The 17,818-nt window shown below is 46.3% G+C and overlaps 1 protein-coding gene across 1 annotated transcript in view; it reads left to right on the top strand.

Moving 5' to 3' along the window:
- EPB41L4B (erythrocyte membrane protein band 4.1 like 4B) overlaps positions 1 to 17,818 on the top strand; it is a 124,164-nt gene that overhangs the window by 40,772 nt on the left and 65,574 nt on the right. Inside the window, 13 exon segments of the mRNA XM_035723673.1 lie at positions 3,453 to 3,495; positions 4,339 to 4,417; positions 6,498 to 6,545; positions 8,379 to 8,431; positions 13,322 to 13,350; positions 13,352 to 13,437; positions 14,527 to 14,548; positions 14,550 to 14,614; positions 14,781 to 14,870; positions 15,184 to 15,206; positions 15,209 to 15,252; positions 15,345 to 15,494; positions 15,496 to 15,515. Of these exon segments, the coding sequence (XP_035579566.1) occupies positions 3,453 to 3,495; positions 4,339 to 4,417; positions 6,498 to 6,545; positions 8,379 to 8,431; positions 13,322 to 13,350; positions 13,352 to 13,437; positions 14,527 to 14,548; positions 14,550 to 14,614; positions 14,781 to 14,870; positions 15,184 to 15,206; positions 15,209 to 15,252; positions 15,345 to 15,494; positions 15,496 to 15,515 (752 nt within the window).

Below are 17,818 nucleotides of genomic sequence, written 5' to 3' on the forward strand. Positions count from 1 at the left end.
AGATGAGCTCTGCCAAATCGTCTCCCATCTTGATTTATGGAAAGGGTTTTGCCAGATTGACTTGGATGAGAAATTCAGATCAGAAACCACCTTTCTAACACGCTAGACCGTTTGAGTTAAATGTCGTGCCCTTTGAACTTAGAAATGCCCTCGTCTATCTTCAGTGACTGGTTTAATGGTCTCTTAAGAGGGCTGGAGCCATTTGCCTTGGCCTTTGCCAACAGGCAGTGTGGCTATATTTAGCTGGGATGCAGGTGAACATCTAAGACAGGTCCCGCTGCTGCTGACTGTAGGCCTCCGAGCCTAGTGTAGTGTATGATTTACTAAAGGGCCACGTTGCGCCGTAGTGCCTGGGTATTCATCGTGAGGTGGTCTTGTGGGATAAAACACGAGTACTCAGAGTCTGGTGAGCTCCTGCAGCTGAGAAGAAAGTTAGGTAGGCCATTTTGAACTGGTTGGATACAAGATGGGTTTTATCATCTCTTGTTTTAGGATTATGGCTGGATTTCTTACCGCCTCTGATGCAGGACAGGCAAGCAAACCTGATTGGAACCCTCCCGATAGGGCCAAGGAGCTTTTAAAATGAAACTGTTTCTGATGACTTTCCCAGCTTAGTGAGCCCCAGACTTCTCACAGGCCTCCATCCTGGTACGTCTTGCTTTGGGCAGGGCCCTGTGGCCGGGCAGGAAGGACGGAGGCCAGCACGCATGGATCAGGGAGCTCCTTATGTAGCATGGCCAGAGGAAAAGCAGTTTGCTGTCCAGTAGGAGCACTAGCCATGAATTGTCCGTTAACACCAACCATAGACATCTGGCCAATAAACCCAGAAATTGCTTGAGATTTTACAAAGCCCAGACAAAGATTTTCAGAAGGGGTCATGGATGTATCAAGATTCCCAAGATCAGTAGGATATATTCCAGGGTAAGAGGAAGCTGTGGGAAGACTTCAGCACTAAATATTTAATGGGCACACTGGGAGCCTTTAAAAAACACACGATGCTCTGAGATTCTGTTTAATGGTTCTTGGGTGGGGCCTGGGGAATCGTGACTGCAATGCGCAACCAGGGTTGAAAACCACCGCCTCGGATCAAGATCGCACTTTGACAGCGGAAGGAGGGGAACGGTGGGCTTTAATGTGTTCTGTTCCTGATAGACGGGGACTTGAAGGGAAGAAATGGGACAAGCCCCTTTAGGCTGTGAGCCTCTGGGGCTAATGAGATAAGAAGGCTGGTTGCTGGGGAGAACTGTCTTTGCCTGGTTATAGTACATTCATTTCAAAGTGGGGGGAAGGAGGTTAGTCATAGCCATTTAGCATGATACTTTGGCAGGAAAGTAAATATACTTTTATCAGGTCTGTATTTGTCGTTCCAGGGGCTAAGGTCAGAGATTTTCTGCTTGGTTGAGGGCAGCAGGGATAGGGCATTCCAGTGGGGCAAACTGATCTTTAAAAACTGCCCCATTGGCAAACAACGGAATGAATAATGGGAGTGACAACCTGGCCCACCCCCATGAAGATCATATTCTCATTAGAAGTAAAAAATTATGCAGAAAAGTAAAAAAGAAAAAAGCAAATGGCATCCACAGCCCCACATCCAAAAATAACATCTATGAATCCTTCTGGACATATCTCGATAGAAAAAAATAATTTTATATAAACGGGATCTTGGTTTGTTTGTTGGTTTTTTTTTTTTTTTCTTTTCATCAAGTGTTGAGCTGTTGGTCTCTTGCCACATTGATAAAGAGGCCCACATCAGTTTTAAAGACTGAATAGTGGGGCGCCTGGGTGGCTCAGTCAGTTAAGTGGCTCCCTTCGGCTCAGGTCATGATCCCAGGGTCTTGGGATCGAGCCCCATGTCATTGGGCTCCTTGCTCAGCGGGGAGCCTGCTTCTCCCTCCCCTTTGCCCTCTGCCTGCTGCTCCCCCTACTTGTGTTTTCCCTCTATCTCTGTCTCCCTCTCTCTAGCTCTGTCAAATAAATAAATAGAATCTTTAAAAATAAATAAAGGCTGAATAGTATTTCATCATATGGACGAGCCATTTTTGTTAATCCTCCTTTGTTGATAGACATTTAGGTCATGTCCAATTTATAGCTAACAGTGAGATAAAGCATCCTGCACTTGTGCCTTTGAGCAGCGCATCCTGCTGTGCTGATCTTCCTTTATTCGGGTTGCTGAGCCGGTTGCTGAGGCGGAGGGTGGAGATGAGGAAAGCCCACGTCCTCCCATCGCATTGCTCACAGCTTATTGTGTGTTATAAGTCACCTGTTATTTGCTTCTGTGTTTCCTTATTCCCTTCCCCCCCCCACAGTCATAATGAGCTCTTTGGTGAGGGGTAGAGTACACCGCACTCATTTAGTCCCACCTTCTTCATGATTAGAATGTGCAGAGTTGAGATTGCTTCTGAAAGTACATTGGCAGTCAGTGGAAGGGCCTCTCATTGCGAGCAGCCAGCGAGAAACCCACTCTGGCTGTGTCGTTCCGGACGTTCCCCTCAGGGACGTTGCAGTGTGTATCTAGTTGACCTAAAGTGGTGGGAAAAGTTCCTCTCTGCCTCCTTTTAAAAAAATGCTATCAAGCATGTATTTATTTCTCAAGAATCTAATAGGGGCCTGCTGGGTGCCGTGCTCTGTGCCTGGCATGAGACACAGGAATTATTAAAGCTCACCGTCCCTGTCCTCCAGGGTTCGGGATTGCTTGGAGGGGCTCACAGCATAACGGTCCTAAATGCTGTTTTCCATGGAAGTTGAGCTGCTGAGGCTCATCAGGACTGTGGTATCAACCACTTAGACATTATAGAGGAATTTGCATATGAGGGAAATGGTTTTGTGATTTCCTGCGGTGGATAGGACCCAAGGGTTCTTTCTGATGAAACTGACAGGAAGTTGAAATGCCCTCATTGACTGGAGCAAAATTATCTCCAGCCAATCCCTGCCTGTCTTCCCAGCTTCCTTGGGGGTTCTTTTCCTGGCAAAAGAATAAAGGGGTCATGAATTTGGGTTTTATAATTTTAGCATTTAGAGCGACAGAGCTTCCAGACGCATGCATGATCAGAGATTCCCGGCAGTGTGGCTGGTAGTCTTTCCTAGGCTGATGGTGACTTGGGAGAAGATTGAGTGTAAATTGAGAAATTTAGGAGGAAAAAGCTGCCATCACTCCGCTGACCAGAAGGGCCTCCACAGATCAATTAGTTAAAAGGTTTTAAGTTCTTTTAGGCAATTTTTTGAAAAGTTAACTCTCCCAAGAAAAAATGTACTTATTGTACCTAAGCATGGGTGTTTGTTTATATATATATATACCGTCCCACACAGTTTGCTGATCCCCAGCCTGAGAACCCTGATCTGGCCCGATCCCTGGTTTTATGGGTAGAATGACTAAAGTTTATAGAGGAGGGTAAATGTGGGCTATATTGTCTAGCTGGTGAACTATTCCTAAAGAAACTTTTTCTTTCTTTCAGCACTGGCTGGATCATTCCAAACCCATAAAAAAGCAGATGAAAAGTAAGTAAGCAGAATTTAGCCTACTCACTTATTTCTTTATCAAAGAGTAAAACTCCTTTGACAGTTTTTGAGGTATTATGTTTTCATCAGGACTTGGGAGCGTATTTAAAATAGATCTCATTTTAAGTGGATGATTTTTCATTTCTTAAGGCTGGCCAAATGTTAGACTTTAAAATTTGGATAAGAGTTTTTGGTAGATATTAAAAAAACTATGCTCTCATTTGAAATCTGGTACCTTTGCCAATGAGAACTGATTAATATGCTGTTCAGAAGCATGACTTTACGCCTATTACATTCATTTGCTAATGAGTTATTAAAGTAGACTCAGAGGATGGAAAAGCTGGAGTTCTGACAGTCCAGTCAAGCTCTCTGATTTTATAGGTGTGGTAAGCCCATTTCTTCAGTGTTGTGTATGCGTGGGTCCTTTTAAAACATGGAATACTTTACAGTGTCCTTACTGTATTTTTAGGTTACAGAACACTTGCTGTTTATGCGTCACTTTCCTTTAGCCCACTTCATATTTTGTAAAAAGTTAGTATCTGTTTGGAATATCTTGGCAATTGGATGAAAGTAAAATGTCAGCTCTTAGTAATTCATCTAGATGGTTAGGGTTTTATTCCAGAATGAGTTACTAGCTACACCGTCTCTGTCAACACGAAAGCACATTTTAGTTTTCCAGATTCAAAGATTGAAAAGAACTCACTAGCTTTCTATGCCCCATTGTGACCTCCCCGATGTAACGGTGAATGTATGACTAGAGTTAACGTGTTTTTCCTTTTGTCCATTCTCTGATCTTCAAAATTGGGGGAAAACATCTTCAACCTTCCATCTCCATATGTTTAGTTGGACCTGCTTATGCTTTGCACTTTCGAGTTAAATATTATTCTTCAGAGCCGAACAACCTTCGTGAAGAGTTTACAAGGTAGGACAAAATGCAGAACAGGATTCCCCTCTTTCTCATAGCACTTACCTTATAAAACTCATGGGTCCCCTGAGCTGTAGGTCTACCTCCTCTTCTATCTGCTGACTTTATATTTTGAGCAAGAGTTATTAGTACTTTGCTGTGCTTGTCTCTGTATTCTGTTGAAAATCTACCTTTTGCTTAATTTGTCCTTTTTCTCAGTGAGTCGGAATTAAAAGATTTATTTTCTTGTTATATTTCTGTTTTGTTGGGCTGTGGGTAAATTGGTGAGTTGTTCTTTATACTGTCACTTTATTTTTGTCTAGGTACAAAAAGGGAAGGCAGGCATCGGAAGAGCATTTCTTAGTCCCAGATAGCCATCTTATTTTCTTTTTAAGGGGCTGCAGTGTTCCCTTGTTGCTACAATATCAAAGTTGTTGGAATCCCTTCATGTTATCTTTCAGCCCCACTGGATTTCTTTTGAGGTCTGCCTGCCTTATGCCTGTCTCTTAGACTTCAGAAACAGTGTTGAAGCAAAAAGACTTTAAAAACATTTTAAGTATGGAATTTCCCTCCAGCTACCCTTCTGACAGTGAGATTCTCTACCCAGCCTTCTACTGCTTTAGATGTCCCCAGAACCTCCTTGTCATTTTTGTGATGCACAGTAGTGGTGACATGTCAGCTCATGGTGGTGGCCATTAGCCTGGAGATGACCACCCAAGGAACAATTTAAAGGCTGCTTGTCATCATTCTCCACCCTGGAGAGGCCTACTGGCCTTCCGTAGCTAGGTTTTCCTGTAGAAATTGGAAGTTCTGGCCATGTCAGCCCTGTTTTCTCTTTGACGTGAGTACTCAGCTCTGTGGTGGCTAAGCAGCTGTCGGAAGCAGGAACATTCTGGAATGTACTAGAACCTTCAGCTCCCCCATCCTTTGATTTTTGGGTCACCCACATTCTCCTAGATCCATTCCAACAGAGAGTGACAGTCTGCTTTGTTTTCAAAGTTCAAGCAAATTCTTCTAGAGTTTCTCTTCAGAGTCCTTTATGAAACATGCTGCTTGTAGCCATCATCAAAGCCAGTGATTCTTAACTAGGGTTGTGTGAATCAGAAACACCTAGGAAGCTTTTGAGCAAATCAGATTCCTGGGGACCACTCTTGCATAGAAGGCTGATTCTGTAGGTATGGGGCGGAGCGTGGGTAGCTTTGGCTTTTACAAAGCACTATAAGTGGTTCTGATGCCCACAGTCTCCTGGTTAAAACAAAAAACAAAAAACAAAAAAAACAGTTAAGCCAAGACACTTAATTTTTTTTTACTTAGGTGAACTCCACTTGTGTTACTTGCTACTTTCCTCTCCCCATTTCTCGTTACCCCATAACCCCCTGCAGCCCAGTTCCGGGATTTTTGGGGTGTGTGTGTGTGTGTGTGTGTGTGTGTGGTGGTGTGTGGTGTGTGTGTGTGTGTGTGTGTGTGTGTGTGTGTGTGTGTGTGTGTGTATATGCATTTGGGTGTGTGTGTGTGTGTGTACATGCATTTGGTTTTTAAAAAGACAGTGTGTGTGTGTGTGTGTGTGTGTGTGTCTGTGTGTGTGTGTTGTGTGTACAATGCATTGCATTTGGTTTTTAAAAAGACAGTCTGCAGTTAACCTGCATCAGGAAAAAAGCCTCAAGCAGTTGCTAACTACAGTCAGCTGTAAACTTTCTGATAGAAGCAGCTGCACGGTTCCTGGAATCTGCTGGCGGGACTGGCTGAGGGCCAAGTCCGGCGGCTCTGCCCTGTCTGATTGGACATGTCGCATGCCTGTGTGTGAGCGCTCTTCTCAGCACCTATGGTGCTGCCGAGGCCATCATGGGCTGTGCCGTGTTCCATGTTCCATCTTCCAAGTATCTTGCGAATTCTGTACATGCGCTCACCTGCCTAGCTAGGTTCTGGATGCCTTCCTGGAGACTCAGGAGGAGATGCTTCCACCAAAGTTCTCATTTGATTTGGACTCCTTTATACAATGCTGAATTCTGGCTATGGGCGGGGCGGGGCTTGTGATGGGCAGTGGGGTTGGAAGCAGCTGGGAAAGAGGACCCTCTGTTGACTTTTGTATGTTTATCAGGTACCTGTTTGTTTTACAACTCAGGCATGACTTCTTTCAGGAAAGTAAGTATGTTTTTGTTCTCACCCTTAACCCAGGATAGATCATAGTATATTTCTAAATCACGTTGTTGTTGCTGTTTTAACTCTTCTACCCTTGTTCCCTTTTCAAAATTCAAAAAAAGTACACCAGGCATTGTAAAGTGAGTCTAATACTTGTATCACTGTCATCCTCATCTTATTTTAAATGATTACTATAGGCTTGAAGCATTTCCAAGAGCATTTAATATCTTAAGTGATGTGCATTTGGGAACAATGCCTTCCCTGATCACATCACCGCCCATTCATGATGGCTTTTGTCGTATTGCAAGCAAGATAATTAGTATGTATACACTTACAAGCATTTGGATATTCCAAAGTCTCATTCATCACCATCTGCATTTAAGCAATGAACAGGTTATGTTTCTGATTCTGGTAGGAGGTTTAGCCATCTCATCTCATTTCCTTTTCCCCTCTTAAAATAGTTTTTCAATACCAGGCCTCTGGTGACAATGATTGGTGAGCACAAGGAGCATTGGCACTGATGTGGTTGGTCTCGCCTGCAGTATTTATTTTAAAGATGGGAAATTTCAATGGTCCTAGCCTTTACAGTTGTGTCACTTTTCCACATACATATTGACCGTTTTCTATTCCATGGAAAATGAAGACCATACTGAATCTAAAAAGTGATCCCTGATGCTGAAAAGAGCACATCTTGATTTTGAATATAATCGGAAGGAAATTTGAAAAGCGATTTCCGAATTTGCAGACTCTGCATCGAACGTATGCTATAAAAACCTTAGCGCAATATATATCATAGAACAAGTAGATTGTACAGTGTATACATTTGCCTTATTCAGCCATGCAATACGAATCTTTGGTGTGCGTATTATGAGTGTGTGTATTTTTATCTCTCTCTCTCTCTCTCTCTCTCTCTCTGCATACTGTGCTCCTCATACAAAAGGCCTCTAACTCTAGTAATTGTCTTCAGTTTGGAAAAATATTAATGGCGACATCTTGCATTTGTACAGTACTTTGCAGTTTCCGTGCACTTCAGCCTGATTTATTGTACTTCAAAGCAGAATGGTGTTCTGGTCCCAGCACTGCCTCCTACCAGCTGGATGACCTTGATCAGGACACTTGAACACTCAGTTCCTCATCTCTAAAGTGGGGGATGGGGGAGCCCTGGCAGCACCCGTCTTCGGGGTTTATAAACTCCGTGCATGACCACATTCGGCCGTATGTGTGAAAGGCTTTGAAAACATGAAGTGCTATACCAATGTATGTCATTATTATTTTTCTAACTCAATTTGTAATTTGAAGTGTGAATGAGATCAGTGATGGGAGGTATAGTAATATGCCTCTCTGGCTCTGCCGCCCTTCTCCTTATTAGAACGCTTGAGTGTATCCAGCTGTCCTGGCGGTGTTAGATATTGTATCTGTCTGTTTATTTTTAACATTATGACCTGGTTTCAAGAAAGATGTAAGGCAGCTTGAAAAGGCGCATGTACCATATCAAGTAAGTTTCAAAATCACAAGGCAAAGGGAAGGCTTTTCATTCTGTTTCCCAAACTCCCCCCATTCTTGCCAAATTCAGTAAAATTGCCCACAGGGTGGTAGAAATTGTACCGAGGTTGGGGTGTTTTGCTAGACGGTGAGACCGACTTTGGGAAATAGGTAGTGGGAGTCAGCTTGTTTGCATTCTTTAACGTAGATAGCAAAAAGAGAAGCTGCTGGGAAAAATCATTATCTAAATATCACTACCTTTTGAAAAATGACTTCAATGATACTTTGTATGGTTTATGAGTATTAAAGTTCATATATAGAATTAATTTCCTCCTTCTCTCTTTTTTTTTTTTTCAAGATTGAAATGCCCCTATGAAACGGCTGTGGAATTAGCTGCTCTCTGTCTACAAGGTACATTCTTCTTTGGTGGTAATTAGCATTTTAATATTATGCTCTCATTTCAACAATTGATTATTCCGTGTACCAGGCTCAGTTCTCTACTTTGGGGGTATAAATGAATATAGTAGGGCCTCCATCTCCAAGTAGCTTGTGGTGCCGTGAGGACATGGCAAAACCACACACAGGGTGTAGCGTAAGGAAGGACCTGCAGGAGGCTTGGAAGGTGAAGGCCCTTCAGGGGAATGAGTAGATGAAGATGAGCAAAGGAATCAAGACACAAAGTAGAAAAGTGCAGAAAGGCACCAGCAGTCGAGTGGTGTCAGAGGGTGGAAGTTCAAGAACCTGGAGAAGTAGACAGCCTTGAACCCTGTTTAGAGACCATGACCTTCATGCTGTTAGCAGTAGACCCCTGAAGGCTCTTAAGAGGGAGGCAGGCCTGGTCAGGTGTGCATTTAGAAAGGTCACACTGGCTCTGATGGGGGAGGGACTGGAGTAAGACCAGGGCTGGGGGTGCAGATAAAAGGTGTTGCTGTAATAAAAGGAAACTGACTAGGGCACAGAGTACGTGCTCACACACACACACCAAAAAAAAAAAAAAACAACAACACTGGTGGTACAAGAGAAAGACCTGGTCATTAGATCAGTGTTGAGAGGGGAGTCAGGGAGGAGTCACAGATGGCTCCCAGTGGTGGGTGATGGGAGCAGTGAATGCTTAGAAGAGTTGGCTCCAGTGGAGGAGATCCTCTGGGGAGGGCCTCTTGGCTTAGAGGTGCCAGTGGGACCCCCGAGTAGCTTCTTGAGTGTGCACATTGGCTCCATCAAGAGAGGTCAGGCCAGAAGCATCCACAGGGAGTCATCTGCTTAGAGGTGGGAGTTAGATGGTAGGTTTGCCTGCATGGTTGTCAACATTGACTCTCCATATTAGACACTGGTGGATTTTAGTTTAAAATGCACAAGAAACACTTGCTAAAGTCTCCACCATTCATTAAGAGGATGCTAACATGTAACTGCACATAAGGAATTTTATCAGTACATCAGATAGACCTGTGTTGTGGATTCGTTTACCAGTGCGTTTATCGGCTTCTGTGGGATAATGAATTATGATGTATTCATTCATAATTACTAATTAATTTTGAATACCATCATAAGATTTGGCTTCCAGCTTTTGTATTTGCCAATTTTTGAACATTGATCTGAGTCTTCGAATTATAAAATCAGTACACATTTATTATCGACTATCAGGACAGCTGTACAATAGACAAGTAGAAGGAAGGAAGGACCTATCGTCCTGCCATCCACAGATAACCGAGAGTTTCTGTGAATTGGATGCAGTTTTTAAAATGTAATTCTGATCAGTTTTGTACAATTTTTTTGTATGATTTTTCTACTTGGTATTTTTAGTGCACATACTTTGTCATAAAGATGGTTTTTAATGACTGCAGGATACTACCCCTTACCTGACATTTCTATTCCTTAGTCACTTTTTAATTCTTGTTCTCTAATGGGGGCTCGCATATAGTAGGTGCTCAGTAAGTATAAGAGAATCAAATGAAGTTGGAGGGGCCCTTTAAAGACTGTGGTTGAAGGGGAGCCTGCCCATGAGGTCTGAAAACACAGGTGGTAGAGGTGACAATATTGTCCTCTGTAAATGTCTGTCCCAAATACAATGCTCAGTGCTTCACACCCACATTTTCCTGACACAACAGTCCTTATGGTGAGTGCTATAAAGATCTAGAATGGCTTGGGGGACATGGAAATCTGCTCTCCATTTTGGCCAGGTTCCGATTTCTACCATCTGGCCAAGTAGCATCCACTCTAGAGTTTGAGTCTCCAGGAGGTTCTACCATCAGAGTTGGTGGCCCAGCAATAGATGTCAAAGTGTCATTAACAGGATGAAGTCACATCCCTGTCAGACCTGGGGCCATCAGTCCACTGGTCCCGAACCATGAGAGCTTGAGGCACGTGCATTCTCATCTTCCCCTCCCCGCCCCCACTTCCTGCCGTGGGATGAGGCATCATCACACTCACAGAGTCCAGCTCTGGTAGGACCACTTGCCGTGCCCCAGAGCCGAGGCACACGTGAATGAGGTCAGCTGTCTGCGAGCCTTTCTCGGGGAGATGACCCATTTGAGTTGGAACCACAACCTAGTGTAATTTAAGATGCAGTCAGTGTGTTCAGTACAAATGAGAAAGGCTGAAGGCTTAGACACACGAGTCGGGAAGGTCTTGTTACATTGTCCCTCCGTGGTCTCTTTTCCCCACATCCCATTGGGAAGTGCCACAGCCTGCCTTCCAGGTCAGCCCCAGCAGAGCCAGCCTGCATCCGGCCATCAGGATCGCTGGAGCGTGTCTGGCTTTGAGTAAAGTGGATGGTGTGTTTCCTCCCTTGCTTGAGCCTCAAAGACATGTCTTGCTGTGGTTGTCCTTGAATGCATGGTCCCTCCAGAGTTGTGATGCAGTGGCCTAGAATGAAGGCTGTGCTCTTTGGGGGACTAAGTTGATAGATTTGAAAGTTAGTGGGACGCTGGGTGGCTCAGTCGGTTAAGCGTCTGCCTTCGGCTCAGGTCATGATCCCAGGGTCCTGGATCGAGCCCCGCATCAGGCTCCCTGCTCAGCGGGAAGCCTGCTTCTCCCACTGCCCCTCCCCCTGCTCGTGTTCCTGTTCTCGCTGTGTCTCTCTCTGTCAAATAAATAAATAAAATCTTAAAAAAAAAAAAAAGAAAGAAAGAAAGTTAATCCAGGCAGAAAGAAAGAGCGGGGGGGAGAAATGGGACCATCGCCTGCTGTGTGTCCCATGACCTTCTTTCATCCTTACAGTAGTCCCCATTTTTACTGGCGGGGACATCAAGAGATGGAGAGCGGTTAGTGGCTTTGCCCAGGTGGCATGGACCGTGGATGGTAGAGGGCAGGTCCTGGCCCTCCTGTGTCTGAGCTGTTTCCGCCTCCCTCCATACCCTCCACATCCAGGACCCTTGGCTGCAGAGTTCACAGACAACGGAGTGGTCATTTGCCGGCAGATTCTCAGAAGGCAGGCGTGCTGTGTCCGCATACTTGTTCCAGGCTTTGCTCAGGCTGTTCTAGTCCAGTAACAGTGAGGAGGGACACTGGCCCCCAGGCCCGGTCTCAGGAAAACCTTATCATCGTCCGGTTTCTTCCTCCTGCGCTTGATGATGATAGTAGTGTCGCCGAGACAGGACTAAACCCAGGGCTCCGTTGCCCCACTTTGGCCTGTGCGTACAGGGGGTGGTTCATAGGAAGGAGTTCTCGTCCCAGACTACCCCTCCAGCCTTGCTAGCCCCCCAGTTTCAGGGTGAGCGCTTGGTCAGAGGTCAGTGGTGGCCTTGGACCCAGCCCTCATTTTCGCGGGTGATTATTCCCAGAGCAGAATCTTCATTGTGACTTTGCCCGAGTACCAAGTAGCTGCACACCCTGCCTCAGACCACCCTGCTGATTTCCAGGTGCCCTCCATGTCAGAGTTGCACATGAAAGGCTTCGGTCAGGTGAGGAAGTGTTCACCAGGTCCCTTCCCTCTGTCAGGCAGCATCTCATACAGCCTTCCCGCGGCCCCACTGAGCTTGGTAGTACTGCTGCATCTGTACGGACAGAAAAGTTCATCCACTTCTGCAAGCCCTTCGGGGTCCCTCCGGAAAGGTGGACTCTGGGATTGGAAAGGCTGCTGGGTACTTAGTGAGTTGCTACGACTGGAGGGTTCAGACATATGCTGAATCATCATTGGTGGGATTTGTTGTGTTGAGCCGTGGTTCGCAAGGTGTGTGCCTGATCAGCTGCATCGGCATCACCTGGGAACTTAAGAAATGCACATCCTCAGGCCTTATTCCAGATCTATAGCATCAGAATCTTGGGGATGGGGTTCAACACCTGTGTGTTTTAGCGAGCCCTCTGGGTGATCCTGATGCACAATGCAAGTTCAAAAAGCCAGTGGCGCAGATCCCGTGCTTTCTGAATTAACCTGTGCGCCAGTCACCTGGGCTCTTAATTGAAAAGGCATGTTTGCCTTCATTAGGCCTGGGGTGGAGCCTGAGATCGGGCACCGTAAGCAAAATCCGGTGATGCTGATGCTTTGGGTAGTAGCAGGGCATTAGAGAAACCTCTGGAGATTCCTTTACGTCCTGGGGGGGCTGCTCCCTGAGCTGTAGGGGTGGGGTCCGGAGTGGGGGAGAGTGAATTTCTCATTTGTGTCTTGGAGGCCTGAGGCCCCCCCCTGTGTCCTCAGGCCCTTCATTCTGTGGGGGCTTGGTGAGAGCAAGTGCATGCAGGGCGTCCGGGCTTTTTTGCTGAGACTGCTCACGTGGTTGGTCCTCTTCTGCGCTAGCGTCTTCCTCCTGATTCTGGCTGACTTGCTGCAGTTGCTCCTGCAGCCTTGTCACCCCCTCCCTCCCTCCTTCCCCCCCTGCTCCCTCCTGCCTCACTCCTTCCCTCTCCCTCCCGGCATATTTTCCCCCAGATTGTACATGTACTGAATTCTTGATTGGTTCTCTCCAGCACCGCAGCCTCGGCCTTAGGGAGAGCTTGCTTAAATGGATGTTTCGGAGCAGGGCCTCATTCCCTGCAGTTGCCTTTTATTGCAGATCTCGGCTCTACCACTTCATGGGGAAATATAATCTGGGCCTCCTCGGGTAGGGGAAACAGTCAAGAGAAAGGCAGTCATAACTGAGATAATGGTGTTTTGCCCAATGGGGAGGGCACGAGGATGATTCTCAGATTCTGGGTGTATGTGGGGGCTCCAGGTGGGAGTTCAGCCCTCCTGAAAGGAGGGGCTCCTCCACGTGGGGGTACCTCTGCTTTATAATTATGCAAACTGCCTCTGGACCTGGTTGTAGCAATCACTGAAAGCATTCACCGTCTCCTGTTTTCTTCCCTTTTATGAACCTCGCAGCGGAGCTGGGGAGTGCGAGCTTCCAGAACACACGCCCAGAGCTTGTGTCCTGAGTTTCGGTTCATCCAAATCAGACAGAAGCGATGGAATTTGATATCTTCCAGAGATGGAAAGAGTGCAGGTACCATGATGCTACCATCTCGCATTCTGATGTGTTTCTTCGTGATCCGTAAGCATGTGTCAGACTCTGATGGGCCAGTGGAGTTGCTCTGGTTGAAGACCATAAAACTGCAGCTCCAACTCTTCACTTCTTGCCACTGCCTCTCAGTCCCGCGTTTCCAAAGCCCCCACGACCCCTGTCTTTCCTGGAGATACTGGGATACACAGGCAGGACCGCACCCACACTCCCGTTGCTCTCTGAATTACCGAGCCTGGTCCGATTGGCTCGTTCCTGCCAGGGACACCGCTGCTCACCTGGCCTTCCTAGAGAGAGCAAGGAGGCTCTGCCTCGGTGTGTTCCTCCACATCCGGTTCTCTGTCCGTGACCCCGAATCTTCTAGAGTAAACCCTTTAGAGGGAGGCCCTGTTGCCCCTTACAGGACACTCGTATTTGAGACTGCGTGTTGTACCGTGTTCTATTTCAGGACATGTGGTCACCACGGCTAGACCCAGCCTTGTTCATGTCGTGGCTCTCCCGTCCTCCCGGGGTCCTCCGTAGGCGGACAGTTCAATGCCTTTCTGCCTTCCAGCCCACGTTCCTGAACTCTGCCTGCTCCAAGTCCGTCTTGGACTCAGAAACAGAGCCTGGTTTCCTCCTGTCCCTCCACCCCTTGAAGGGGCCTCATGACTTTTTTTGAAACTGGAAAGTGACGCTAGCCCACTCTCGTACCACGTGGAAACAGGGGAGGAAGGTGTGGCCGTGGTGTCGCGGTGCCACACCCCGCCTGCGCCTACCCGCCCGCCGTCCACTCTGCAGCCTGTCCTCGTTAGCAACCAGTGGTGCGGCTTTCCCGCCTTTTTACCTGCTGTGGATTTGACCGCGTTCACGCACCAAAAATTGTTGCCTTCCCTGCTCACATTATAAGCACTGCTGTCTGTCATCTTTCTAGTCAGGGAACAGTCTGTCCATGGGAGTCTTTTCCTGTTCATTCTAATCGGTGTCCCTCATTCTCTTAATCGCTGCAGAGCATCCCTTAATGTGGCTGTGCCCTTCAGAATCCTGTGGGTATACGAGCTGCAGTTTACATGTGTTTCCATTGGTTTTTCTAAGGGGAAAGAGCCCTGCCCAGGCGGGAACTGTCCTATCTGAATAAAGCGAAGTGGCTGGAAATGTATGGGGTAGACATGCACGTTGTCAGGTAAGAACTGTGTGTGGTTAAGTCACGGGGTCTCTTGGGGCATACTGCGACTGGGCCATGTGTAAACAGTGTGCGAACAAAGTAACGTGGCGAGGAAACTGTTTTGCATTCTGCTCTGTGACGACCTGTTAGAACCTTCTACCGATTGTCACTTCGTTTATTTGTAGGGAAGAGATGGCTGTGAATATTCTCTTGGACTGACCCCGACAGGCATATTAATCTTTGAAGGAGCTAACAAAATAGGCTTATTCTTTTGGTAATTTAGTTTTGTCTAATATTAAAAATGTCTTTTCCTATTTTGTGGTGGAATTATAGTGATGGATGATTTTTGAGGGATATTGGCAACACCCAGATTTGCTTTAAAAAAAAACACACACACACACACCGTACTCTTGCATTTGCACGGGTGTTTGGCAATGGCCCATGAGACTTCTGCATAAATCAAACTTGAATGAATGAATGATTTCTTTAGCAAATTTTAAACTTAAAAAAAAAGTAGAAAAGGAACTGTTGTTTGTGTACTAGCCTTCCTGCTGATTGTACTTTTAAGATGTTTTCTCTCTGACCAGGCCTAAAATTACCAAAATGGATTTTAAAAGAGCAAATTGACACTGGTGGTGGTAGAGGATGATGATCAGGTAAGCTGGTTTTCCCTCCTCTCTGCAAGTCATGCTTCTTCGAGGTCACGGGCACCCCTGAGCCGAGCACCGTGTGCTGCTTCGCCTGTCAGGGACGGGAACAGGAGCACACGTTCGTATTCCGGCTGGACAGCGCCAGAACCTGCAAGCATCTCTGGAAGTGCGCGGTGGAGCATCACGCCTTCTTCCGACTGAGGACGCCAGGAAATAGCAAATCGAACAGATCAGACTTTATCCGGCTGGGGGTCTCGCTTCAGATTCAGGTGGGCACTGGTTTTCATGATGTGGCCACCCCGTTTCAAAGGAGGGCAGCAGGGTTGTTTCCCGTGAACAGAGCAACAAATGGATCTATGTCCGGAGGCTTGAGTCGGACATCCCGTCCCTGCTTCTTTCATGAGATCTGACCTCGGTTGAGTCCCTGGAGCTCTTTTAGCCTCCATGTCCTCGTGGATAAAAAGGGGCTAATAAAATTGTAATCGCCGACATGCAGCTGGAACTGTGCCATCTAAAGCAGTAGACACTAGCCACATGGGCCGTTAAGAAGAGTTAATTTTAAATGAATTTTTTAAAAAGTTACTTATTTGAGAGAGAGAGCATTGTGTATGCGATTTGGGGTGGGGCAGAGGGAGAGAACCCCCAAGCAGACTCCCCGCTGAGTGCAGAGCCTGACTCAGGGCTCCCATCTCACGACCCATGAGATGATGACCTGAGCCGAAATCAAGAGTCAGATGCTCGGGCGCCTGGGTGGCTCATTTGGTTAAGCGACTGCCTTCGGCTCAGGTCATGATCCTGGAGTTCCAGGATCAAGTCCCACATTGGGCTCCCTGCTCAGCAGGGAGTTTGCTTCTCCTCTGACCCTCCCTCCTCTCATGTGCTCTCTCTCTCTCATCTAAATAAATAAAATCCTTAAAAAAAAAAGTCAGATGCTCAACTGACCAAGCTAACCCCAGCACCCCGAGATTAATATTAAATAAATATTTAACTTAAGCCTGGGTGGCTCAGTCGGTTAAGTGTCTGCCTTGGCTCAGGTCATGATCCTCAGGGTCCTGGATCCAGCCCTATCTCAGGTTCCCTGCTTGGCGGGGAGTCTACTTCTTCTCCCTCTGCTGCGCCCCCCAGCCCCCCCCGCTTGTACTCTCTCTCTGTCTCAAATAAATAAATAAGTACAGTCTTTAAAATGTAGTTCCTCTGTCTCACCAACCACACTAAGTGCTCAGTGCACATGAGGTAGACAGACATAGAACACAAACTGTGCTAGAGCTTTCCTGAACCAATGTGCAGTCCTCACACATGGTCCTCTTATTATCCCCATTTTACAGATAAGGAAAGTAAGGCTGAGGGGTTGCATAATCTGCCCAGAGTCATAGCCAGTTAAGTGGTAGAGCTGAGATTCAACCCCAGACAATCTGGGTCTTATATTTTAACCACTACTCTATTGCCTTTCATGCGCCAACGTCCAGAAATTTGGTGATGGTTAAGAATGAGAGCAGATGTCCTTGTGTGTGCAGGTGACCCAGGGTGGGCTCAGTAAATATATGAATCTGAAAAGACCCCGAAAACATGAAGAATTTAATTTTCACGTGTTTTACTTAGATTGTAAGACCATGTCTTTCAAAATACATAAAAATTCTCTGGGGGCTTATTTTAAAAATGAGGAATTATGACCTCATCCAAGACCCTTGTAATCAGAATCGATGGGGTGCATGCATATGTGCGTTCATGAGTAAGGCCTGGGAACGTGCATTTTAAATGCCCTCCCAGGGTTGGTTTCTGAGGCTTGTTTACAGATCTGAGAATTGCTATTATAAGCCTTCACCTGGTTTAATAAAAGTTTAATAAAACTTCACCTGGTTTCATAACCTCTACCCACACATGCATGTCCTTGAACTCTGTTGAATATACCAAAAAATGTGTTCATTTCAGATTTATCTACTGTACGAGGAAGTGGCTGTTGGGATGGTTGCCAAGGCAGGCTTTTCCATCCTGGGAGGAAACTCCCCAGGATTTGGCCAGCCCAGGCTCCCTTCTGCTCCTTGAGGAGAAGCAGAAGGAAGGGGATGTTGGAGACAAGGTTGCCCCTTGGAGGCCCTTAGAGCGGGTGGCAAGTGCCCCCTTCTGTGTGAGAAGTCATCAACCAAGCGTGGCTGGAATACAGCAGCTCAGATAAAAACAGTGCACGTCCTGGAAATGGCACAAGGCCACACGGTGGTTGAAACCCAGAAAGCCTTGGTGAAAGAAGTCAGGTTTCCCTTGGCATAGTAAGGAAGGCCAAGGTTTACTTAAGTGGTCATTGATAACAGCATTTTAGAAGAGGTAAATGTCTATGTAATGTGTATTATGAAAGGTTATTTTATTTGTGAATCGTTGTTCTCTCGGTCAGATGTTCCGAGTACTTGGACCTGCTTGGTTTGTGGAGCCAAGTGGCTAGTACCTAAATTGCAGGCTTTGTCTTTTGGTGGAAATATCTGCCCCTATAATACGGCTTAGATTTGGCAAAGCTTTGATTTCCCAATTCAAGGCCAAATTTTGGAGTGTGTCTTCACCAAACGAGTTCACGATAAGTTGA

This window comes from Zalophus californianus, chromosome 13 (genome assembly GCF_009762305.2).
Source record: "Zalophus californianus isolate mZalCal1 chromosome 13, mZalCal1.pri.v2, whole genome shotgun sequence".
NCBI lineage: Eukaryota > Metazoa > Chordata > Mammalia > Carnivora > Otariidae > Zalophus > Zalophus californianus.